Here is a 27,183-nt window from a genome sequence, read left to right on the forward strand (position 1 = left end):
GCATTATGACAAGACAAAGACATGAAAACAAATTTTCCACTAACTTTTAGAATTTGGTCTGTAGCTCTGTGAAGCCAGGCAAAAACAATCTCCTGGCAGGCGAGTGTTTCATAAAGCTATTTTAATTTCATGTATGACTGGTGATCAGTTCTTATGGTAAACGCTATACCATAATCATCCTTTCGTCGCCTTTCAACGTACATTTCTGAGAAAAACGCAAATTATGTTTTGACCTAATTTTTGTGCTTTAAGCACCTAGTGTGTTATTTTCTGTCCTAATTCTCATACTTTCTGTCAAAGCAAGATGTTTTCTTCATTGATATTTAGTTTGTTTTATTCAAAACACTCTAAATGCTTTTTAATCTTAAGAAGGAATACCTTACACCCTTTTTCCTGGAAGAAAAATACGCAATCCGCGGATGCAGTGACCGCAGAAAGGCCGCAAGCACAAATCGGTCTATGCACGCACGCTTGTTGAACGAGAAGCGTCTTATTCCCAGACTAAAGATGCGTCTTTGTGCTATAGCACGTGGGGATGTTTTTTTCTTATTACGTCATGACGTCACATTCAGGTTCGAGAATGGTACCAGAAGAAAGTTCATGACATGCTTTTCCATTTCAGCAATAAAACAAATTTTGATTTTTGGCGTCAAAATACATTAACCGCCTTTCTGCGGGAAGGAGACGATTTGTGTTGATTTAGCTCGAGAGAAAGGGATACCAGTCTTACATAATTTGTTTTATTGTAATGTTACTTACATACAGCATTATGAAACACCAACTAGACTGCATGCAAACACTTGATTTCATTGCTTGATATCTATTTACATTGTAATAAAGCATTGCTAAGCTGTTATCACACAATAATTTAACAAGCCTCTGCTGTTGGAAAACCTTGAAACGAGATAGTCCTCTCATTGTGTCTTAACTGGTGTGTTGGCAGCACTGCCATGAGATACTAGATGTCTATGGCAGTAGACTTCTTGGCCAACGCATGGCAGCCGACAACCGATCCCTGCCTTGGTAATTGCATTGCAAGAACGACGGTTTGGTGATGATGATCGTGAGCTGAGGAACAGAACAGAATAATCATGTTTTCGTATTTCCAAATACTGTCACATCAATGGGATTGCATTATCAAAGATTTCCATTTATTTCAATGCTATGTTAGGCAATGGGGACAGAGTGTGGGAGGGGTAGTTAAGAGTTATATGATCATACATTAAGGCTTGCAAGTGCTTGTATAACCAAGAATGGACTTCTTAACTGTTTGTAGCAATTTTGAAAAATGCACTTAAATTAGCATATTTAATGAGTTTCAAAATTCTGTGTAGAAGTTTTAAATCCCTCACCTAGTGCTATCATATAAAGCAAACAGAATTGAAATCGGACCTGAAATGACGAAGTATTTTTTGAAATTGTGGAAGGACGAGGGACACCACACCAAGGCATAAGCTCATCAGGCCAGAAGGGCCGGATGAGCTAAAAACTAAATGGGATCTTATTTGCATTCAAGCCAGGTGCATGATATATTATGAGAAGGCTGTAATACAAATGGGGCTTAGAAGAGCAGAAATTGCTAAGATTGTTACAATGTCCATTGTTATCATCATCAACAGCATCATCACATGACTACCATCATAACTGACATCATTATCACCATCGTCATAAAAAATCATCATCACTTTCATCACCAACATCATCATCATCACTATCATCAGCATCATTATCACCATCATCATCATCATCATCATCATAATCATCATCCTCCTCCTATCATCATATTTATTTCATAAAATTCTCATCATCATTTTAACTATCACCATTAGAGTACTGGTCAGGTCACCAAAGCTATTATTATTGCTCCTCTCACTGCCACCAACACCACCACCACCACCACTTACCTTGAAGGGGTGCCCTCTCTACGCTTCCTTGACTGCAGTCCTGGGGTAGCTGCCTTCACCTGTTCGAGAGCCTTTCCGAGGTGCCTCTTGGCTGCACTGCTGGTCAGCGTGCCAAAGTCCTTCAGGTTTCCCGATGAAGACATTTCATTCGGCATGGGAGTTGGCTCTGGGGTTGTGTCAGTTGTCACACTGATATTGGCTACAGTCAATGTCCTGTGTGACATACAGACAGACAGACGTACTATATGAGGTGACAGACAGATTCAAATGTGATTTGCAGATGGTATCTAACCATGGCACATATTTACAGCAAGAAGGAGATCCACATAACTTTTTTCTTTCACTGGAATGGGTTTTTGGCAGAGATAGCTTAACTCTTCATGCGTTACGTTCGCATTATTGCACATCCGTTGGCGTGTTTCGTTCGCATTTTTGCACAACCACACATTTCCCATAGACGTCCCCTGTCCCATTGTTTTTCGAACAATTGCATGCCCTGGAGCGTGCCTAGCTACAATGTATAGCCTGGCGTTTTTGTATACCGTACATGTGTACCGATCGATCGCGCACGCCATTAGTTAAGCATTCGACGGATTATCGCAGTTTACAAATTACAGAATCGTTGAGTTTTCCCAAAAAATCAATACATCCTGATCACAGCCAGGAAGTTCATTGAAAAAGGAGAGGAGAAAATCAATAAAACCCTCCTCACAAACAATACCATGGCCAGGTTTATTGTTAGGAGTCTGTGATTTATGGCACGAATGTGAATGAGAGGGGATCACTGCTAAAATAATGCAACACACAGGGGGTTTACAGGTGAACGCATGAAGAGTTAATGATATGCAATCGCAAAATTTGGAAGATTACTGTTTGAAGGGCGTTAATATTAATAAATAAAAAGACATTTAAAACCTTCACAGAGAGAGAAGTATAAAAGCGGGATGACTACTTCTTGCTAAAAGGCCTATGCTAAACCTCCTGATCTTGGCAGGGTCTAATTTATTATTTGACTCTTCTCTTGACCGTCTCCTAACAAAGCTCTTGATTTTCAATACACAAAATATAAATATTCAAATTAACTTGAGGGTAACAATGACAAGGTAACATATTCATGGATAAGGTCCGATCGCCTGAAAGAGTCTTGGAGATAGAACATTCACTGTTGCGTCCTCAATGGAATGGAACAAGCTCCCTCTCGCAATAAGACAATCCCCAACAATCAAGTCTTTTAAGAAGTCACTTAAAACTCTCGTTTGAGGCAATTGCCTTCATTTAATATATCATTCTGATTTTTGTTTGTATCTTTTATAGGTTAATTGAAATTGTGAGCGCTTTGGGCCACTTGGGAAAAGCACGTTATAAATACTAAGTATTATTATTATTATTATGGTTTATTGATATTATTTAGAAGAGCAAAGAGCTGTACACGTAAAAGGGGGTTGAGTGAGGTGAACCAAATAAAACGATTGAACCCGATCCTGATCATTGAATGAGAAGACTGTAGTGATTAATGTACAAAATAGTTCCATACAATTATATCGTCGCACGCACCATGAACCGTCCTCTCTGCGCATTTCGCGAGGCGCGATAGCGCACTGCATCTTTTCCACTTCAAGAAAATATAAAGATACGGGATGAAACTTTGGAATCTGCACTGTCAAAAGAAGACGCCGGTCAATAATTTGCTCTCCTTGTAGGTGCACTTATTGCTGGTTTTAGAAAAGCTTTTCTTTAAATGCGTTTTCTGCCAAACTAAATTTCGCATCGAAGTGCGCATAGAGGACGGTTCGTGGTGCTTGCGACGATATGTAGACTGTAATACCTGTTTGTTGTTTGGTTGATCGTATCATCATCCTGGTCACTGCTGAACGCATCCAAATCATCATCTTGATCATTGTCTAATCCATCAGCAGTGTAATCAGAAGTGGATTGATGCCTTGTGCTTCCCTAATAGTATAGTTCAAGTGAAAAGATATGATATAGGGAGTAAATAGCTCATTTTAGTTGGAATGTTGTGATTCTTATTGGAACATAGCCAATTGTAGGTGGAATAAAACCATTTTAGGTAGATTATAATTATAGAGAAATACAGCAAATTTTGGTTGGAATGAAGAAATTTTAGGTGGAATATCGCCATTTGAGAGAATTTTTAGATGGAATATAAATATTAAAAGTACTGGAATACAGCAAATTTTTGGTGGAATATAGCCAATTTACAACATTATCAGAAAGAATATAGTTATTTCATAAAATTTTGAAATGGAAAATAGATATCAAAAGTGGAATATAGCAATTTTTGGTGGAATATGGCCATTCTCTGAAAAATACAACAATTTTGGTGGAATATAGTCATTTGACAAAAAAAATCAGAAGGAACATAGATATTTAAGGTGTAATGTAGCCATTTTATAAAATTTCAGATAGAATATATATAAATAAATTGGAATACAGACAGCCATTTCATATGTAATAAAGCCATTCTATTTCTGGGTAAAATATAACAATTTGTGAAATATAGCTATTTCTAGATGACGTATAGTCAGTTTAGATGAAATCTAGCCATTTTAGGTTTGAATATCTCATTTCAGGGAAAAAATAGCCAATTTAATGCTAATCTTACATAGAATATATCTAAATTTATTTTGAATGGTGCTAGTTTTGGTAGAATTTTAATAACTTAAGTACAACTGAACAAATAGTCATGCTGAACCATTATGTGCTGAACCGGTTTGGTGGGAACCATTTCAGGAATGTAAATGTGAACAGGGTCTTGTAACTTACGAGTAGGCTTGTGATATCTCTGGAGGATTCGGCTGTCAGAATACTTGCATATCCTGTCGAGTGAAGTCTCTTGTTGCTTGACAAACCAGAATCAGAGTCACTGAAGCTATGGGGTTCATAGGTCAAATCTCGTGTTGGGGATCTTACAAATAGATAAATCATATTTGATTATTACAGGTCAAAATCTACGAAACTTGATGGGGATCTTGCAAATATCTGAATGCAAATTACATCCAAACAATAAAAGGTAACATAGCGCCGCAGCTCAGTCGGTAGAGTGGGGGTTTCGAAATCTGGTGATGTTTTCAATTCCCACTTGGTGCATAAGTGCCCTTTGGTAAGGCATTAATCCTCATTACCTGGTCCCTCTGAGAGGACCTTAACCCATCGGTCCTCTAGTTGCTGGCTTACAAGCATTCATACTTTCTTAGCAATCAGGTAAGAAAATCATACGTACAAGACATGTGGGCCTAGTCTGAGAAGAATATTTTGCAAAAGAAACATTGTTACCTGAGTGGATTTTAATGAGCCTAGGACAATACTTTACAAGCATAGCTAGTGTTTAGAAAAGAGCTAGAACATAATTATTAAATACAATTGTATTCAACAAGCAAAAATCAGGAATTAACCTACAATACACATGGATTTCTTACAAATATGATTTGTTACTAGAACAGATAATACTAGTTGAAACACTAATTAGTTTTTCAACTTTGTATTCTTATATCAAACTTCAATCCTTTCCATCCCATAGAGGAATAAAAAACTTACCCATTGATGCGTGATATATCCGGTAGGTATAGGGTACGAGGGCTCAATGGAGCACGCCTTCTATGTTTACATGCAGATAGCCATAGTGCAAGCCAATTAGCTGAGATGAGATATCGAATCAAAACATCACCCAATAGCACAAAACAACAGTGTATTTCAAGAGTTATATCTAATATTACATTGCATTTCTTTTGTTTTATATGTGAACTGCATACCCTGTTGCATAAGACAAGTTACAGACACGAGGTACATACATGTATAAGAAACAAAACTGCAAAACATAAAACATTTAGAATAAAGACCTTGCAGGAGGCCTAGAAAAACATCTGGGAGTATTTCATCAACATTTTTGTCAGACAATTTGTCAGATCTGACAATTTTCCTGGATATTGATTGGCTCAGATTCCTGAAAAGCACTGTTACTATGGAAACTGTCGTATGAAATGGGACAGTCATTATGGAAATTTCGAATTCCTACAGAGGGGCAAATAGACTTCAAATGATGACTGATAATGGCGAGCAGGGATCGACATTAGCAGTGGCCCAGTGGCACTGGCCAACCAGAAATTAGAGTCGTGCCACCAAATTTCTGTAAAAGCCCACACTTGGTGGCCCTATTTGTCTCCCAAAGTTTTAATAAATTGTAATGTTTTCTATTGTTTTAGGGCCACCAAATTCGCTTTCCAAGCCACCAAAAATATGAAATTGATGATTTTGGTGGACTGATCGGGCCACCAAGAAAAAAAGTTAGTGCGGAGCCTTGATGATGAGTGTTAGACATTTTCTTTGGATAGAAAAAAACATATTTCTACTCTTTTGCATGAAACGGAGATAAATAGTAGTGATTGTTGAGGAACAATATCTTCAAAAGTAAGTTAACTGCAATCATGGTATTTTGTTGATCTTTAAGAAAAGGGTGCAAGCTCTCAACTCCCCCCCCCCCACATAAAATCCCAATGTGTAAGCAACTTTGCAATCCATGGAAAAAGTGATGAATATATGCACTCACCTGCAACAACTGATATAATGAAGAAGGAGAGGGATGGAAAATCCAGACTGGTACCCTGCCTGATCTCAGCTGCAGCATTGAGGGGTACGACCAGCAGGAGCACAAAGCGTGAGAAGGTTGGTGTGTTGAGAAAGGAGCACAGTACAGCAGCCAAGAAGAAATAACATGTATGTAGGACACAGGTGACAAGCAGTGACATGTTCTCACCTGTATATATTTTTAAGAAAGGAAAGCCAGACATGTCTGAAAATTATTCAAACTTATCATGCCATTATAGTCCGGCAGCCCAGGAGGTTTATTCAACCGAAAGCCGGACAAGCAAATGACCCCATAGCTGGATAGCATGGACCCTGAAGTAACAAAAATGCATTGCTGCCGGGTTCTTTGCGTGGTCTTCCCTCCGAAATGACGTAATATATGACGTCACTACAAAATGGCCCTATTTCACCATTTTTCAGACATTGTACACATAGCATGAAGTCAAGGGAGAATATCTCAGCCAAATCATGCTTGTTTTGTATGAAACTTTCAAAATATATTGTTCAAGTAGTGCACAAGAGATATGCAAAATTTCACGAAAAGAAATTATTGTTTACATATGCAAATTACGTAATGAAATTTGCATATCATTAGTTTTGGAGATTTCTCGCATAAAAAATTGTCGAAAATCGATTCAGAAATTTATTTTCTTTTTTATTGTACTTTATTTGATATATTTCCTCTCAAGCATAATATCATTCTCTTTATCTATATCTCTACTTTAAGAAAATATATAACAGTAATTGAAAATGACATTATAGACTGTGATTTCAGCCCCCTTTTCAATATGGTGCGCACATAGAAATCGTGCGTTTTTGGCCCATTTTCACCATATAGCTGAGGTGTGCGAACGATATGCCTACTTTATTGATGTTTCCTGCATTTTGCATGATATTAAATCTTCCAAACAACATATTTTCATCTTCATTATGTCTCTGCTGATAAATCAATGATTTAAGCAAAGATTGATTGCCCACTGGGCAGTCTATAGGCTACGTTTTCAGCCTAGTTTTCAACAACGAACCTATACCATGTATGCCTGCATCGTTGTAGTCGAGTCGGATAAGGGGTTCCTGTGTACCATCAAAGTATTTTCACTTTTCAATCTTGATGTTCCCTTCCCAAAATCGTGTCCAACGGGGTTCAAAATTGATATCTTTGGCGGCCCTCTTGGACTTTTTTTAAAATGAAAATCAATTATTTTCATATTTTATTGCACAAAGTCTGACAATGGGACAATCTTAAATCAATACGCATTTCACTATGATTTGGATAGTAGAAATCGGTTAAAATTGTTTTCTGAATATAGTCCGGTTAATATATTTTGAAAAAAAAGAATTCATCAAAAATGTTGAACCAAATTATGTTCATGTGCCTAACATGCAGAAATGCATGTAACGTGCTTAGCGATCGATAGAAAGGTATGTATTACTTGTAGCATGTGTATGAGGGTAAAGGGCGTTTTCTACACAACGCAATTCTTTTGAAAAATATAGAAGTTCGAGGCATTGCTCTGCATTTTCATTTTGCATGCAATTACTCTCGGGCACCTTAAAGCATAGTCCCACAAGAACCAGTAAAATGTTACTTACAGTACCACACCATTATCCTTAGCTTGACTATGATATCGTGCTTTTCGGAGCCCCCAATGTGGTAAAATTTTGTTTTGAGTATGTAATTTTTCCTTTAAATCACTTAGAGACAAAAGAGTAGGCTATTCTCTATCAGCTACATATAAAGAAGTTGGGGCATAGTAAAGTCTACCCTTCAGGCATGTCAGGAGGCTGCCAAAGTCACCCAATCTTTTTTTCGTATCTTGCCAATTTCTCGGAAAATTCGTCATTTTGGAGAACCATTGAGGCAAACAATGTTTCTGCCTTGTGGTAAAGCCCTTGTTTTTGTTTTGTAACCACGTAAAGATGACAAAGTAGGATCTTCTTTATCAGTTACATATAAAGATGTGGTAGCACACTGAAGCGTTCCCCCTTCATGGGCTGCCGAACTTTTCCAACTTTTATGTCTATTTTCATTACAATAATTGTAAAAATGCAGTGCTTGAGCCCCCATTCAGACAAAAGGGTATTTCTGCTATATAGTAAAGCTAGTTTTGATTTTGGAAACCACTTGGAAATAAAATAAGAGGTATTTTTTCTGTCAGCTACATGTAAAAAAGTGCTTGCACATCGACTGCTACCTTCTTCAGAGGCTCCAAGATTGGCATATTTTCCCCATATTGGAAAAAATATGGAAAAGGGGTGGTTGACTTTCGGAACCCCCGAAGGTGATCGACTTTGCTGTGCAACCACTTATTAGCAGCAGATTGAAGAAAGTCTACTCCTTTAATTTCATATAGTTCAAAAGAATGAAACTGGCTTCACTATGTAGCAGAAACACTTTTTGTCTCAATGGGGGCTCGAAAACAGCATATTTTCCCATTAATAGTTAAAATATGAAATAGGGAAGGTGATTTTGGTGACCCCTTAAGGGGGGTATGTTCCAATATGCCAACACTTCTTTTTATGTAGTAGATAGAAGAAACTCTACTCTTTCGTCTCCATAGAGTTTAAAAGCAATAAGAGTGGTTTTACTACATAGCAGAAACACCTTTTGCATCCATGGGGGCTCGAAAATAGCATATTTTCCCATGAATTCGCAAATTACGTAAAAGGGGCGGGTAACTTCGGCAGTTCCCAGAGGGGGTAGGCTTTACTGTACCAGCACTTCTTTATATGTAGCCGATAGAGGAAACTCTACTCTTTTGTCTCCATATAGTTTGAAAATAATAAAGGTGGCCTTACTACATAACAAAAACACTTTTGCCTCAATGGGGGGCTCGAAAATAGCATATTTTCCCATAAATAGGTAAAATATGAAAAAAAGGGGAGGTGATTTCGGCGAGCCCCTAAAGGGGGGTACGTTCCAATATGCCAACACCTCTTTATATGTAGCAGACAGAGGAAGTTCTACTCTTTTGTCTCCATATAGTTTAAAAGCAATAAGAGTGGTTTTACTACATAGCAGAAACACTTTTTGCCTCAATGGGGGCTAGAAAATAGCATATTTTCCCATAAATAGGTAAAATATGAAATAGAGTAGGTGATTTCGGCGACCCCTTAAGGGGGGGGGGGGTATATTCCAATATTGCAACACCTCTTTATATGTAGCAGACAAAGGAAGCTCTACCCTTTCGTCTCAATATAGTGTTTGAAATGATAATCGTGGCTTTACTAAGTAGAAGAAGCACTTTTTGCCCAAATGGGGGCTCGAAAATAGCATATTTTCCCATTAATGGGCAAAATACGTATAATTATCGGGTAACTTCCGCAGTTCTCAGAGGGGGAAGTCTTTGCTGTACCAGCACTTCTTTATTTTTATCAGATAAAGAAAACCCTACTCTTTTATCCCTAAGTGGTTAAACAACAATAAAAGTGACTTTACTGCAAAGCAGAAACGTCTTTTCACTTCGATGAGACTCTAAGAATGTCGAATTTATTGGCAAAATACGAAAAAAGGATGGGGGGGTATTCCAGCAGTCCCATAAAGAGGGGGGGGGGTACGCTTAGCTGCGCATTCATTTGCTTTTTGGTGTCATTTTATCGCAATATCGAGTAATAATGGTATTTGCCCTTTAACTAAGCAAATTAAGACATACTGCCATGAAGGGTTTCAGTATTATCGGTATATTATATCCCCTTTCGTGTCGAATGCTGATATTTTGAAATAGTGGTTGATGTTAATGATTGAACAGATAGATATCAATGCACATGCAAATTTTTTGCCAAAATCATGCCCATTTCGGAATAAATTTTATTTCAAAATATATTATCTGAGAACGAATTCAATCGATTTCTACTATCCCAGTCATATTGAAATGCGTATTGATTAAGATTGTCCAATATTGTCAGACTCTGTTCAATGAAATATGAAAATAATTGATTTCATTTTAAGAAAGTCCAAGAGGGCCGCCAAAGATATCAATTTTGAAACCCGTTGGACACGATTTTGGGAAGGGAACATCAAGATTCATTAACTAGACACTTTAGGCAAATACCTAAACGTTGAGTGAAAAATATTTTGATGGTACACAGGAACCCCTTATCCGACTCGACTACAACGATGCAGGCATACATGGTATAGGTTCGTTGTTGAAAACTAGGCTGAAAACGTAGCCTATAGACTGCCCAGTGGGCAATCAATCTTTGCTTAAATCATTGATTTATCAGCAGAGACATAATGAAGATGAAAATATGTTGTTTGGAAGATTTAATATCATGCAAAATGCAGGAAACATCAATAAAGTAGGCATATCGTTCGCACACCTCAGCTATATGGTGAAAATGGGCCAAAAACGCACGATTTCTATGTGCGCACCATATTGAAAAGGGGGCTGAAATCACAGTCTATAATGTCATTTTCAATTACTGTTATATATTTTCTTAAAGTAGAGATATAGATAAAGAGAATGATATTATGCTTGAGAGGAAATATATCAAATAAAGTACAATAAAAAAGAAAATAAATTTCTGAATCGATTTTCGACAATTTTTTATGCGAGAAATCTCCAAAACTAATGATATGCAAATTTCATTATGTAATTTGCATATGTAAACAATAATTTCTGTTCGTGAAATTTTGCATATCTCTTGTGCACTACTTGAACAATATATTTTGAAAGTTTCATACAAAACAAGCATGATTTGGCTGAGATATTCTCCCTTGACTTCATGCTATGTGTACAATGACTGAAAAATGGTGAAATGGGGCCATTTTGTAGTGACGTCATATATTACGTCATTCCGGAGGGAAGACCACGCATAGAACCCGGCAGCAATGCATTTTTGTAAACTTCAGGGTCCATGCTATCCAGCTATGGGGTCATTTGCTTGTCCGGCTTTCGGTTGAATAAACCTCCTGGGCTGCCGGACTATTAACACTTATTTCTATTGTAACAAAATTCAGTCATTTTATGTGAACATTCATGCAAATCGAGAGCTTTGCAGCATACATCACTTGTTTGTCGGTCCATCATGAGGGCAGTTGCAGTTTCCAAGGCCTGGCTTGAGGACCTACGTGCTGTGTCCTCCTGAACATCTCCTGGGGGTCATTTCATTAAAGCCGTTAGTAAACTTGTCAAGAGCGACTTTAAGAACTACTGGTGATCCTTTTTCTGATAAATGGTATACACTTAAATGTTCAGTGGGGATTATTTAGTGTGTAAGAAAGGTTCACCAGTCGTTCTCAACTTACAAACAGCTTTATGAAACACCCACTCGGTTCCTGTTTGTGTGGAAGTTACCCAGAATAAAAGTTTGAAGTATGCGAAATATTTCTCTCTAGTTGTGCATATGGTTATATTTCGGGAGATCTAGAGTTAACAGAGAGACAGCATAAGTCCATGACAATTGATCTAAGTCCTATCGGATGGGTCAAGAAAATAAGGAGAGAGAGCAAACCCATTGCACAATTATCCAGGTGGACTATGAATGTAAATCAAAGTAAAAATCGAGGTACTGGGGTATTAATTTTGTTAAAACTTTTATTATAATTGTGCCATGGAGCAGTAATTGCCTGGTGGTAGAGTTCCCGTGACTTTTGTTTCACGGTACATCATGGATTCTTTCCTAGCCATTTGTTGGTGGTGAAAAGAAAACCCAAACTCTGCTGCTAACTTAGCTTTCAAATTGAACAGGCAATCAAATATGCTGGGCACAAGCCAGAAACGTCTTAAAATTATTCATTACAATCTATTTCACTTCATTTCTTGAAATGCAGCAGAACAGCTGCTCTGCTGAAGCCGTGATAACTATCCTGCATAACTGTAGAGCACTTATAGACTTCTGATAGTGATACTGTAAGTTTTAAGCACTTTATAAGCAAATAAAATCATTAGGATCATTAACTTCCAAGCCTTTAACATTCTATTTTCAGGAGATTTAGATACACTGAGTAACAAAGGGGATGTTTGATTCTACAGGCTTGTTAACACATGACTGCAAATATGTTGGAGAGTGATTGGTTACAGGTCAAAAGTTGCAACTCAGATTCTTTACCATATCCGTCAGTGTTCACCTTTTCCATTGTAATGGTTTGGTAAGCCCTATATTTTCTCGTTCATACACACCTTTTCCTGTTAATTATTTAGTAACCTTTCTTAGTCATTGGTTTATACACACTGGTCCATGTTAAGTAACCCTTCCTAGTTATTGGTTTATACACACCTGTCCAAGTTAGAAGTTTTGTAACCAATCCTAGTTATTGGTTTATATACACCTATCCAAGTTAAAAGTTTTGTAACCAATCCTAGTTATTGGTTTATACACACCTATCCAAGTTAAAAGTTTTGTAACCAATCCTTGTTAGTGGTTTATACACACCTGTCCAAGTTAGGAGTTTAGTAACCCATTCTAGTTATTGGCTTATACATGTACATAACCGTCCATGTTAATAGTTTAGTAACCCATCATAGACCTCGGTTTATATACACATGTCCATGTTAGGAGTTTAGTAACCCATCCTAGTTTATAGGTTATACACACCTGTCCATGTTAGTAGTTTTTTTAACCCAACCTAGTTATTGGTTTATACACACCTGTCAGAGTTAGGAGTTTAGTAACCCATTCTAGTTATTAGCTTATACACACCTGTCCATGTTAATAGTTTAGTAACCCATCCTAGTTCTTGGTTTATACACACATGTCCATGTTAGAAGTTTAGTAACCCATCCTAGTTCTTGGTTTATACACACATGTCCATGTTAGAAGTCTAGTAACCCCTCCTAGTTAATAGTTTATACACACCTGTCCATGTTAGTAGTTTTGTAACCCAACCTAGTTGTTGGTTAATCTCATCTTGCATCTCTTCCATCACATGTAGTAGATACTGAATAGTATTATTCATCTTCTTCAGGTTGTCCATCGTCTGCTGGTAATGATGAGCCGTCTCCTCCTGGTAGATGTGCATGTACTCCATGTTATGATCTGGTGTAGAATTAAAGTAATAAATGCACAATTTTCCAAAACTTTTTCTCCAAAATGTGCATGCAGTTGTGCTCAAAAGTTAGGGAACCACTTCACACAATGCGCTCCTTCATGCCGAGTGTTGAATGTAGACAACAGCACTACAATGTTCGGCAAGCCCAGAGAAACACACTTTATTGAATGCAATATTTTATCAACTGACTTCACAATTGAAAATCTAAAACATGGCAGAACTTGAGCAATTTTAAATATGATCACTTTTTGTGTGGGATTCACTCACTTTTGAGCACCACTGTATACTCCATGTAATGATATGTGCCCTGTAAAGCTTTCATGGAGCTGTTTTTGTGATTGATAACAATAATAAATGTGACCAATCATAAAAATCAGTCCCATTATGAATCCCTAACCTCTGTTTCATGGGGCCTGGTCACCCTTGTGTACATACAAATTAAATAAGTATCTTCTTGATAGACATATCGTCACACGCACCATGAACCGTCCTCTCTGCACAATTCGATGCGAAAGTTAAGGGCACTGTATCTATTCCACCAACCGTCCTCTCTGTTACGTTGCCCACTGTGGCGTAAATAATTAACTTTAAGAAAATATACATGTAGAGATACGCGATGAACTTTGAAACCTGAACTTTTTAACAAGGACACTGGTAAATAATTTGCTCTCCTTGTAGGTGCAGTTATTGCTGGTTTAAAAAAAACTGTTCTTTAAATGCGTTTTCTGCAAAAGTAACTTTCGCATCGAAGTGAGCAGAGAGGACGGTTCGTGGTGCATGCGACGATATGTTATGATCTTGTGTATAAACATATAAATCATAAACATCTTGCCGTGTCATCAAATCAAAAAGCCAAGAAGCCTAGTCAAAGATTCCCTTGAAAATGTGTATAAGCAGAAGAGCTTTAAATTCAAAATTGGGAGTATTTTAACATAACAGAAATTTCTTTTGGCTATGCAGCAACAGTGCAAAACATGTGTCTGACAGTATAGATATCTTTTCTTTGCTCTAACAAGGATCAGAAAAATTACACCTGTTTTGTTGATGGTCAGTGACTGACCTCAATACTTGGTTTTACACAGGCCAAGTTCATACTGAAATCATTTGTTTGTTTAAACATAAAGCCTGGGAGGATCAGTGCTCTGACCAATCAGGATACAAATAAATTTGAATCTGTTCTTCTTTACGAGGCTATGATGAAGTCATTGTGACCGGGTTTCTTATTAAAGGGATGGTCCGGGCTGAAAATATTTCATCTTAATAAATAGAGTAAAATTCACAGAGCACAATGCTGAAAATTTCACCACAATCGCATACACCTTGTAACAAACAAATAACGAAGTTATTGAATGTTAAAGTTTATCAATATTTTGTGAAAACTGTTATATGCACATCTTCATGAATATTCATAAGGTGGCTGATGATGTCACATCCCGGCTTTCCTTTTTCTTCTGTTCTTACATGAAACTACTAATTTTTCATTTTTTCATACATGTGCAAATGATGTGTCTCTATTATGATAAAATAAGTTGGTGGCAATGAATAATGCACTTCATATGTTGTCAATCCAATTGTTTTAGTTCTTGGTAGAAACATTTGAATAAACCAAGTTTCATGTAATAAAATACAAAAGAACAACAACCCACAAAATGCATACCGGTATTCATAAAGACATGCCAAGAACTGTTTAACCGGAATAATTCAAATATTTACAATTCAATAACTTTTATGTTAACCAATTTTGATCAAATTTTCAGCATTTTGCTTTGTGAATTTTACTCTATTTATTGAGATAAATATCTCCAGCCTAGACCATCCCTTTAAATGACATTGCACTTACCAAGTTTGTTCCAAACATCCTTGGCTAAGAGACTAAGACTGGACAGATCTTCTAAGACTTCCTGGTGTTTATTGGCCTGATGGATGTCCTGTTCTAGTAACTGATGAGTGGCTTCATCTAAAAAAAATATTAAAAGAAAAAATGGCAACCCAATAATTGCAATGATATGAATAAAATGGTAGTGATTACTACACTTATAGAGGCCACAGCACATCTTACAATTGGTCTATGACCTGATTTTGGAATAAAGCGTAGTAAAATTTGATGCGAATATTGAAACATGCAACACCTTCGAATCAATAAGCCAGTTCACGGTTAGCTCATGATTAACTTTTCTCAAATGACTTTTGTGATTTTTCATTAGGATAAGCACAATCATTTTCAAATGTAGATGTTGCGTAAGCTTCTCGGGTAGAGTATTCAAATTTTAAGAACAAAAGGCATTGCATAGACCAGATGACTAGAATAGCACATCAGGGATAAAGTTTGGAAATATGTTGTCTGCCTTTGGCACATTTGACTATTGTTTACGCTACTGTCAAATACCAGTGATTATGAAGGCTCTATTTTTAACTCTTCAGCTTGGATGTGATAAAATGAATATTTTGAAAGGAATACACATATAATCATCAAATCACAAATGCCTATGTCAGTGAATTTGAAAGCCACCTTCATAGTTTATCTCAAATGACCTTCTGCTCATGCACAGTTTTCAACTATGAACACGCTTATTTAAATTTATTGTTTAACCAATACAAAGAAATTGACAACAAGATTTTATGTAATGTGGAGGTTTACAGTTCACGATGTGTAATATGAAGAAGAGAAGGAAATACAGGCAGAAAGATTGAAATGAAAAGACGAGATAGAATGAACAGAGAAAATTAGAAAACCAGATGAGATAAGCTAAATATGGCTTGAGTAGTAGCAGGTTAAAGATAAATTCCAGTTTTGGTAACCATCTCAAAATGACTTTTTACAGAATCTAATATAATGTCCACCCAAGTGTCTGTTTGTATGAATAAAAAATATGTGCCACAGGATTCTGGAAGAAATTGTGTAATTGCTGAGAAATAAGCAAAATAAGCGCGGATTCGGTCACTTCCGTCGGGTCTTTATTCCAGCAATAACAATACACTGTCCCACATGTGCCTATCTGTGTTGGTGATCTTCAGTGTGAACATTTTTCAGCGCAGATTTCAAGATTTCACAAAGTTCAGTTTATGTAACTGTACCAGATCTAGATCTTCGATACTATACCGACAATTAAGCCTGGTTTTACAGACTTTCTCATGAAATCAGTGTTTCCTGCAACTACTGGCATTTCTCTTTAAAGTGAGGGAATGTTACTTGACATTTCGGGCAGTTTGACGGTCCGTCTTCAGGAGTGAAGGCTGCTAAATGAGCGCGGGCTACTTTAATTTTATGTGTAAAATTCTAATTCATTGTGCTAATCTGTGAATTTGCTATCATTCATTTAGAATAAAGCGAATTAAATATCTAGTCATATGATCGGCTATGATTTAAAACCATTTTGGCATTTTCATTTTAATCATATAGCATTGTTTTACTAGTTACTCTTCCAGTTAATTTGAGCATCAAATAAAAAGACACTTTTCATTCACATCTTCAGAAAATAAGAAAAATACGGTTTGTTCTTAGAGGCAAAATCCACCCCAAAAAATTGTTGATTTGAGTCGATAGAGAAAATCAAACCAACATAACGCTGCAAATTTCATCGAAATCAGATGTAAAATAAGAAAGTTATGACATTTTTAAGTCTCGCTTATATTTCACAAAACAGTTAAATGCACAACTCGGCAATATATGTAAATGAGAGAGTCGATGATGTCCATTACTCACTATATCTTTTGTTTTTTATTGTTTGAATTATACAATATTTCAATTTTTACAGATTTGACAAGAAAGGACCAACTTAACTTAACCATAAACTGTTAAAGTAATGGTAATTCTACATGTTCAGGGAGAAATAAAACTTTGTTTCACTTGACAAGGAAGTGAAAATAAGAATATTTAATATTTCATATAAATACAAAAGGAATAGTGAGTGGGTGACGTCATCAGTCTGCCAATTTGCATACTGACGAGGCAGGATGTGCATATAACTGTTTTGTGAAATTAAGCGAAACTTTGAAATGTCATGTAACTTTCTTATTTTACATCCAATTTTGAAGAAATTTTCAGTGTTTTGCTTGTTGGATTTTTCTCCTTTTTTCAAATCAACTTTTTCTTGGGGTGGACTTGTCCTTTAATTCAGATCATGGACCAGTCGTAAGGTGTGTAGAGGCCTTAAGAAAATATGACGGCTTGTTATTAAGCAGAGGACTGGAGGCTGAAAGTCCTCTCTGAGGGACTTGGAAATGAGTATAAATGCCTTACAAAATGGCACAAGTTCGATGAATGGAAATTGACTGGGTTTTGACAGGATATTCCAATGAATGATATGAGGGAGAAAGAACTTAGAAGAAGACATACCTAACTGCTTCTTGATGTTATTAGTCATAGCAGCTAGTTCTTGATGTCCCGCTGCAATTAGAGCCTTTTCTCTTGTAAGGTCCCGCATGTTACTCTCAACGGACAAACGCAGTCTGGACTGTGAGTTACCAATCATCTCCTGGGTCTTGACCAGCTTCTCTTGACCCTCAGAGATGGTGTGGAAGGTATCTGTTGCCATGGCATTCAGGTCCTCTTGACCGGTCTAAGGGAATATCAAACAAAAGGACTATAAGGTTATGTTTCGACTATGGAGGTTTAGAACAAGAGATTTGAGGATGAGAATTAAACTCATGATCAAATACAAATTGAAACATAATTTCTATTATCCAGGGATGGATCTAGCTAGCCAGATTAGGCATAACGCTTTGGATGGTACCGCCATTATGTACAATCAATACAACCCATGAAATGGTGTTGCATTTATTATTGAGGCCTCAAGCAGTCTAAACATTTGAAACTTGGACACAATACAGTATTACAAACAACTCATGTCTATGACAATTCATTTCAAGTAAATCAAGAAATATAAAATAATTCTCTTGTATGTCTAACTCCAAAGAAAATTTTGGTCAATTTTTCATTCATTTTGGGAACTTCTCTGTGAAATTCAAGAATAAAATTTGCTCAAGTATAAAAGCAACAATTTTCCTATGATAACCATTTTGGCCAAGAGAAGGACCTGGGTCATTCACATGTACATATTATACATGTGACTGTAATGTTATTACAGAATCTTTATTACTTCTTTTACTACTTTGAATTTTCTTTCATAGGAATGGAAAGATATTATATAGAAATACTGGTTCTCAGAAAAACCTTGAGATCTTGCATGAGATGTAGCTGTCCCTCAGCACTCATTGCTAATTGATTAACAGCTAACCGAGTCTGTCTCTGAAACTGTTGCTGCCTCACAGAATAGCAGACGGACCTTGCTCTGTTGCTCACGATGTGATAGGCATTCCATGTGTTAGGGTCCATACTCTTAGTGCACTCAGCAACTGTCTATTGAAATAAGCAATACCAAAGTAGATACTACATCACTAAAACTTTACTTACTACATTGTACCAGATTATCTTGTTGTTCTTTATATGGCCAAAATCTCTTTCTCTTCCTTCTTGATTATCTGCTCTACTACTTCCATAGGCTACTAATGTGTCTGTATTTTATCATTATACAAACTATGTCTTTTTTCTAAATTCCACAAAACAACCCGGTTACCAAATGTTCACACATAATGAAGATTCATCGGTTCCTCTACTTTTTATCATACAGTATATTTTGAAGAACAATCAATGATGATCTTGCCCCCCTCCCCCCCAAAAAAAAAAATCTCAAAAATAAAATGGGGAAATTTTTTTATCATATTTGTTTCTTGTTTCCGTTTTGTTTATTTTTTAGGGAGGCTACATGCATTTATATGACCCTCTTGCCACTCTCCATTAATTACTTTTAAAAATTGCACACCACAGTTACCTTTCAATGCCGGCAAGACATGACTATTTACTGAGAATATATCAGAATAGCTCCAATAGAATCGGAAAAGGAATCACTATTTCCACAATTGTTACAGTTGCCAAACAGTGCACAGTATGTAAACATTATAATTTCAAACTTAATAACACCCAAGGGGAAATATATAACAGAAAATCTATCAATTACATGTATAACCATGATTGGTAATATGCAAACTATGTTTCTAGGGTGTATCATTTACCATATCCTTTGTGCATTTATAGGTTGGACGTCCCTCTGCTGCAGATTGACAGTTGAGTAACTGCACCCCAAGCTTAGCAAGCTCCTCCTCCGACATCTCATTGCAAGATCCTTTCAGTTCATAGATCACCTATAGAGTATCAGGAGTTAAACAAAATAAATAATTCAGTCAAAGAAGTCGCTTAGACTACTTAAGTTACATTATCTTTGAAAGCTAAGCACTTCACATACGAATGATCAATTTATTCATATGATTATGATTGAAAATTTACAAATTTTCTTCACTTGTTAAGAAACTATTGCCTTCTTATTCTGTGTAGTGACTGTAGTCTGCTTCAACTTCCTTTTATCTTATATCAAAATCTTATTAATATCAAGGGAGGGATTAAAACCTGTGCCAGAAACTTTGAATTGACACTAATACTTTCAAATGAAGTGGTCTAATACCCCTTTCATAAACCCAATTATGCGACTAATAGCATAATTTGGTTGTAAAAGTGGAGGAGGACCAGAGTTATCCGCATTATTTTGATGCTGCTATTATCCGCATAATAGCAGCATCGGGACAAAATTTTGAGTTTATGAACGCATTTCCAAATAATGCACGGATAATTGCCATGGTGCGGTCACAAGGTCACCCTTTTCCAATACAACCGCATCAGAGGGGGCGTGTCCAGTTGTCATGATGATTATCCGCCTTTTCCAGGACGGGGTCTCGTAAAAATAATGCGGCTTATTTTCTGAGTTTGTGAACGCAATTTTTATTTTAATTTTTATCCGCATTACTCTTAGGCGGCTAATTGGAGGATGGGTTTATGAAAAGGGTATAAATAAAGGCTCCAGATCTAGAATCTACATATTTTCTAAAATAGAGCAAGTATCTCTCCATCTAGACCAAAAGCTTCAGTCTCTGTGTTTTGGTTGTTACGCTGAACTGTGTTGGCTCCACTCACCAATTGGGATTATAGTAAAATGTCAGAAATTGCTAAATACATCCCCAGAAACGACAGTTGTTCCTGTCTACTCTCCATCTATCTGCGCAGACATGGGGCACCATCTTTTTGTTCAATCTGAAAATGACTGGCCAAGATTTTTTCCAAGCAAATCATATTCTCTCAAAGATTTATAAGATATTTTGCACACTTACATACTCTGCTCGTAAGAATAAGGGAACATTAACTAAATTCAATGTTCAATCTCAAGTTTAAGTTTTAGGCATGCAGACATATGAGTACATGCCCTCCCCCCCCCTTGAAGTAACAAGTCAACAACACTCAACAGAGTTGTTAAGACTTTACGTTAGATCACATCACCAGCCTCCCATCACTGATCACTGACCACAGCTCAGTTACCTCGTCCTCCGTGTGATGAGATGACCATAATTTGTGCACTTTTTGAAAATTATCATGAAGTAAATTCAATCAAGAACTTCTCACATTTCACACAAAATTAATCAAAATCATAAATATCAGATGGAAGGCAAGATCCCAAAGTTAAATTTGCTTGACGGAATTTCAAGGTCAAGGGTTTTGCTGGTATCGCGATCTTAAATTCCACGACGATCAACTAGTGCGCGCTCCGCTGAAAAAGTATCATAAAAAAGTGTAACCTTAAATTTGTGCACGATTGTTTTGCAAAGAGTTAGGAAAGAAATCTTGAGTTGAGCAGACAAATTGTATCAGATGGAAGTTAAAATGTCATAAATTCCATTGGTATCACATTTTACTTAGATCTACTTCTTTGGAGACCTCTGCTGTCAAACTGGCATTGGCAATTTCTTGATGCTTGTTGAGCGGTTCGGATAGTCATGATAGTCAGAGCGAACGCAAAGGCCAGGGTAACAAACTTTGCAGGTGTTTTGCCAATAAGACCCTTCCTTCAAAAAATTACCATGCTAGATAATTTTGGGTCGCTTTTTCTGTTGGTGATATCAGTTTTGCAAGATTTTGATTAACAATAACAGTAAGTTAGATATCGTGATATTACTAGACCGTACGCACAAATTAAAATAACGCACTACGTACATGCACTAAAAAGGCAAAGTAGGACTAGTAAGTCACTCACACCCCCACACAGTCATATTTAAGTTTTTGTTAGTGTTATGATGTGATAAAAATGATATTAAACTTCTTACAGTGTGGTGACAAACATCTAGCTCAGATAGTCCAGCCATGAGTTGACTTCCCGTCATCAAAAACTTTTCGTCCGCCGACTTCATTTCAAACGGGACGGGCCTAACAGCTGCCCCAGTGGTCTCGGGCGATATCGGCTCCTCGTTCCGCTCCGAACTTCCTCCAAAAATCCACGAAAGGAATGCTCCAGATCCGCTGACGAGGAACAGCATTATAAACCCTAAATTTATAAGAAATGTGTTCATATTTCCTGTGATCATCAATCAATTAAGGTTTAGAGTTGCAGATGTTTTAGTACTTAAAAAAAGAAAAGAAAACTAATCACAGGTGTTGGTGTTGAAACAGATTCAATTCAAGCGCCCGCTGTTTATCCAATTTCGTGTCCGGTTTGTCTCAAGTGCGCTGATTGGATAGACACGAACGCTGTATTCTCAAAGCGCTTCTTATTGGCCAACTTTCAATTAGATGCACAGGTATTTAACTTCTGGATGGACGTGCCTCAACATGTTTTCGCATAGCATCGTTGGAGTTTGGACTGTTCATTCCATGTCATAGAGTTATATAAACCTAACTCTATGTTCCATGTCCTTTTATGTCATACCGAGGTTTTACCTGACTGATAAGAAAGCACGAATGCCTGTGAGCAAGCAACCAGGGGACCGACAGCTTAAGGTCCTCTCCGAGGGACCTGGTAATGAGGATAAATGCCTTACCAAAGGGCATGCACTAGCACACCACAATCGAACCTGGGTCACCGGAATCCGAAACCCCCGCTCTACCGACTGATCTATCCTTATATAGTAAGATACATAATTTTTATCTTACAACTAGATTCTACATGTATAATGTTTGTATCGTCACATGTACAAGAAAAAAGCCATTATAAAGTTATACATTTGTAAAGTTATCCATGTACAACAACTTTTGGCAAATCTTTTTTATTCAAATATTGTAAAGAAATGGATGAAGAGAACAATGGTTTATATATCATATATATATCCCATATATATATATATATAAACCATGATATCTCGCGTAGTCAAATCAGAGTGCATTTTTTGTGCGAGTCGTGAAAATATTTTCAAGCCTTGAGTTAGTCCTGTGTATTAAAAAAGATCACCTTGTTGCATTTATTTGTATTTATTGGAAGAGGCAAAGAGGGGTGGGATGAACAAAAAAAAAAAAACCCAACCTAATATCTGACAGAGTACAAAATAATATTGTGTAACCGCATTACCATGGTTGAGAGAATAATAATAGTTAAAAATCACCTGTTTGTTGGTATAAATATAGGTTGGCAATAATAAGTTCAATACGTGGCAAGAACTACAAATTGTGACGATATTTCGTTATGAGGACAAGAGAAGAGTACTTTGATATTTGATTTTTCTTTTCTTTTCCTGACTCCTCAGGCGTCCAGGCCAAAGACACAGACAGAGACACTAGTAAACAATCAATGAATTAACAAAATGAAATTGCATTCCGGCCAATAAGAATGTGGAAAAAAGGTGTTACATAGTGTCGGCAGATAAGTGGGGATAAGCCCGCCAGTCATAAGGACCATAAGTCATAATACTAACTGGTCACAAGGACCGCTAGTCATAACGTGTAAAATCCTATACACGAAAGTTCGCTAGTCATAGTAGGGAAAATGGGTCAGTAGTCATAAGGTCATAAGGTCCGATTTTCATAATGCAAGATAAGGGTCGCTATTCATAATGGACCATAAGGGTAGTTAATCATAAGGATCGCTATTCGTAATCAACAATGAGGGTCGGTATTCGTAATACTAAAAGGAAGAGGCTACTTTATAGTCGCCAGTCATAATAGGGGATGAGGGTCGCCAGTCATAATAGAAGAAGGGGTTCGCCAATCATAATAATACATGAGGGTCGCCAGTCATAATAGGAGAAGCTTAGGGTTCGCTAGTCATAATAGTACATGAGGGTCGCTAGTCATAATAGGAGAAGCTTAGGGTTCGCTAGTCATAATAGTGGACGAGGGACGCCAGTCATAATAGTAGAAAGGATTCACCAGTCATAATAATGGATGAGGGTCGCCAGTCATAATAGTACAAGGGGTTCGCCAGTCATAATAGTGGATGGGGTCGCTATTCATAATAGTGGAAAGGGTTCGCCAGTCATAATGGTAGATGAGGGTCGCCAGTCATAATAGTAAAAGGGGTTCGCCAGTCATCAAGGGCGCCGGAAGCGGCGGCGGGGGGGGAACTTCCCCCCTCCTAAATAATTTTTTTGGGGGAGAAAAGAGATTTGCCCCCCCCATGTGCCCCTAAAAGTACAAAATAATAGATTATTCAAGGACAAAAGTAAACGATGAAGGCACTTTTCTGCCTAAAAATTGTCAGTTTCATTGTCAAAAAGACGAACATGTCCCTCTGTGAAACATACCTTTGATAAGCCCCTTTAATGGTCTTTCAGAGATCTTTTATACGACAAGTGATCTTTCAGAATTCTTTCCATGGACTTTGCTAGGTCTTTCAATGATCTTTGAATGATCTTTCAATGATATCTCATGAGTCTTACAGTTTTCTCCGCAAAAATCTTGAGAGACTGCCGAAAGATCATGGAAATGCTACTCAGACCTTTGAAAGTTCATCGAAATACTGCTGAAAGACCACTGAAAGACAATTTTCCTGTAAGATCGTTGTAAGACTGTTTTGAACCGTTTCAAAAATTTTGGAGCCCATGAAGACCACGAAGACCACTGAAAGATCGGTCAGGACTCGTATAAGACCTCAAAGACCATTGTAGGTTCATCGAGTGACCTTTGAAAGATCAACCAAAATTCATGGTCTTTCAAAGGTCTGTGCATGGAATGGGGGTTAGTTACTCGAGCAACATATGAAATCTATGTCGCTGGGCGTTGTGGCGTGCGCCTGTAATCCAAGCTTTGGGTAGTAATTGATGCAGAGGTTCGAGGTTTTATAGCGCCCAGGGGAGCGTTTCATGAAAGGACTTGTCGGACGTTTTATCCGACAAGTTCAAGTTTATCCGACAGTTACTATAGTAGCAGTGCCTCTCGGCCAATCAGAGTCAAGGAAAGATGTCAGATCTGACAACTTGTCAGACAAAAATGTTGATGAAACGGTCCCCTGGTCACGTCTTTCGGATGATGACGTTAAAGGTCGGAGGTCGGTCCAAGACGTAAATAATCATTTCGGATTGATACACTCCTGACAAAACTCAAACACATACACACGCTGTCAAGCCCAGAAACCATCTCGAGGTCGTCATATTACTCTGGGACCTACTCTCAATCTTCCAATTTCTCGCCTATCACTTTTTCTTCTTCAGAAGACCGTGACGTTGAAGGAGTCATCCAAAAGTGCTTCCCAGCCATAAAAAAAATGCAAGAGGAAACACTTAAATCGAGTAATGTTTTAAACTTTAATGATTTTCAGAAAAGTTTTTAAATTGTTAGACAATTAAGCTTGTCATATTTCTTTTTCCTCCAGTTACAAAATATGAAACGTAGTGTCCATGCATGGATAATCTCCAATGCTGATGTCAGAAATGATTTGCTTAGAATGGGGACTTAATATCGACGTCTGCCACGTCAGAACAGGATGCCATTTTGAATGAGTGTGAAAAGACATTCATTAGAATTTCTTTTGTTTCTGTTGCTACGCTTCTTCTGCGATACACTCCGTGTTCTGACAGGAATTACTTGAAACTTATGATGGTTGTGCTCTCTTGCGTCGTCCGTGTATGCAAATGTACATAAATGAATGTTTCTGAAATGATATTGCATGAAAAATAAAATTTCTGGTATTTTGAGTCAATATATAAGCGTAATACGTACTTTAATTGATCAGACATGAAAACTACATTCCGAAACGACCGTTTGCGCGTAAACTTCATAGGTTCTCATAAATTATGAGTAAAGTCTTTCGTAGTGAATTCTATATTTAATTCTCAAGAAACTTATTTTTTCAATGCCCTTGGAAACGCAACTTTTGCACTCCATTTTTACACAAAGTCCTTACCGTGTGTGGGTGTGTGTGTGTGTTTGGGGGGGGGGTTCCAGCACCCTCTCCTGCTCGATCGCTTCGGTATCTCACGCCGTCAAAAATATTGTTCCCCTTCGGGATTTTGCTCCCCCCCCCCAAAAAAAAAAAGAATTAAAAAAACTGCAAGCGTTCCGGCGCGCCTGTTCAGGAGATTTTTTCTACAGGAAATTTGCAAAATGTCCTTTGTAATTAAAAGAGAAAACACTCCAAATTGTCAGGAAATCAATTACCTTCAATGGATATACATCCATATATCTAGCATTTTTTCAGAACAAACATTCATTTCATATGTTTACTTTGCTGGCTTTCCATAGTTGCAATTAGTGGTCCCCGTGTCAAAAAGTTACAATTGATCCAATTAACTTCAAGTATATACATGGAAAATCCATCAATCAATTTTTCTACAGGAAATTTGCAGAACGTCATTTTAAGCAAAGAAAAAGCACACTGAATTTTCAAGAAAACGGTGAATGAGTGAATTATACATAATTATCTAAAAGATGTTTTGAACAAGCATGCAGTTTAGATGTTGTTGATGATCCTGGCTTTCCATTGTTGTGGTTGCCTGGATCAAACGCAACTCTTTGTTGTGACTATAGGCTTGAACATGATAGATGGCGCTGTCCGTATTTAAGCCTAGCCCCAGTGAGAATCTGTTGATTTTACCTGTAAAAAATTGAGAATGTATCAAAATGGTTGCGCTGCCCTTGATTTACTGGAAAATTATCCTGTCTAAGTTATTTTGGTGATTTGGGTAAGATATTTTCATTAAAAATGATGTGGTTGTAGGTAGATTATATTGGAAAATATATGTAATCAAAGTGAGTTTACATTGGAATTTTGAGTTTGGATTGAAATATCATTTTCACACGCAATAGATTTTAAAAAATAAAAAAAAATCTTGGCAAGTGTGCGTCTGGATAATAGAGAGATAAAGGGAGGCCAGATTGCAGTTATTAGATCAGATGGTTTTGGCTGTAAAAATACACGCTTCAAATGCATTCATTGTTATAGGACATAGGACAATTTTCGCCTAATTTAAAGCATCTAAAAATAAAAAAGTCATATTTATAAATTGTAAGATTAAATGTAATTTGTATGTAATGTATTGTTTTTCTTTAACACTGTACATTAATTATCCCGAACATTTTCTTTTTCGCGTGATCTATGTTATTTTTTCCTTAAAACATTGTATTTTTGTACCTCAATTTTCATAGAGAGGATTCACAGTCGGCATCGGTGGTCCTGTTGGGTCTGGAAAGACCGCCCTCGTTCTGGCCCTCTGTAGACATCTAAAAGACAAGTATGGTATCTGTGTAGTGGTTTCACGGGCCTAATATAGTGGCAGGCCATAAATATTCATTCGAGCCAACCCATTGCTATTTTTTTAAATTTTGATATGGCTGATTGACAAAGTGTATGCATATGATTGTCCATCTAGCACTGATTCTAT

The 27,183-nt window shown here is 37.1% G+C and overlaps 1 protein-coding gene across 2 annotated transcripts; it reads right to left on the reverse strand.

The window, feature by feature from the left end:
- Positions 1-219: 219 nt before the first annotated feature.
- Positions 220-22,007, reverse strand: LOC121427395 (protein brambleberry-like). Of its 2 annotated transcripts, XM_041623764.1 has the most exons (12): positions 21,703-22,007; positions 19,570-19,698; positions 18,671-18,856; positions 17,834-18,056; positions 15,338-15,454; positions 13,305-13,484; positions 6,469-6,675; positions 5,460-5,559; positions 4,689-4,830; positions 3,730-3,854; positions 1,905-2,117; positions 220-1,068 (listed from the first exon to the last, which is right to left on the reverse strand). In XM_041623764.1, exons 1-12 carry the CDS (start codon positions 21,958-21,960, stop codon positions 915-917), a joined length of 2,034 nt encoding a protein of 677 aa, XP_041479698.1. In that variant the 5' UTR covers positions 21,961-22,007; the 3' UTR covers positions 220-914. The 2 variants fall into 2 exon arrangements, with proteins under 2 accessions (XP_041479698.1, XP_041479699.1); XM_041623765.1 differs by lacking the exon at positions 220-1,068 and having other exon boundaries at positions 1,980-2,145.
- Positions 22,008-27,183: the final 5,176 nt, after the last annotated feature.

Source organism: Lytechinus variegatus, chromosome 14 (genome assembly GCF_018143015.1).
Source record: "Lytechinus variegatus isolate NC3 chromosome 14, Lvar_3.0, whole genome shotgun sequence".
In the NCBI taxonomy this organism is placed as follows: domain Eukaryota; kingdom Metazoa; phylum Echinodermata; class Echinoidea; order Temnopleuroida; family Toxopneustidae; genus Lytechinus; species Lytechinus variegatus.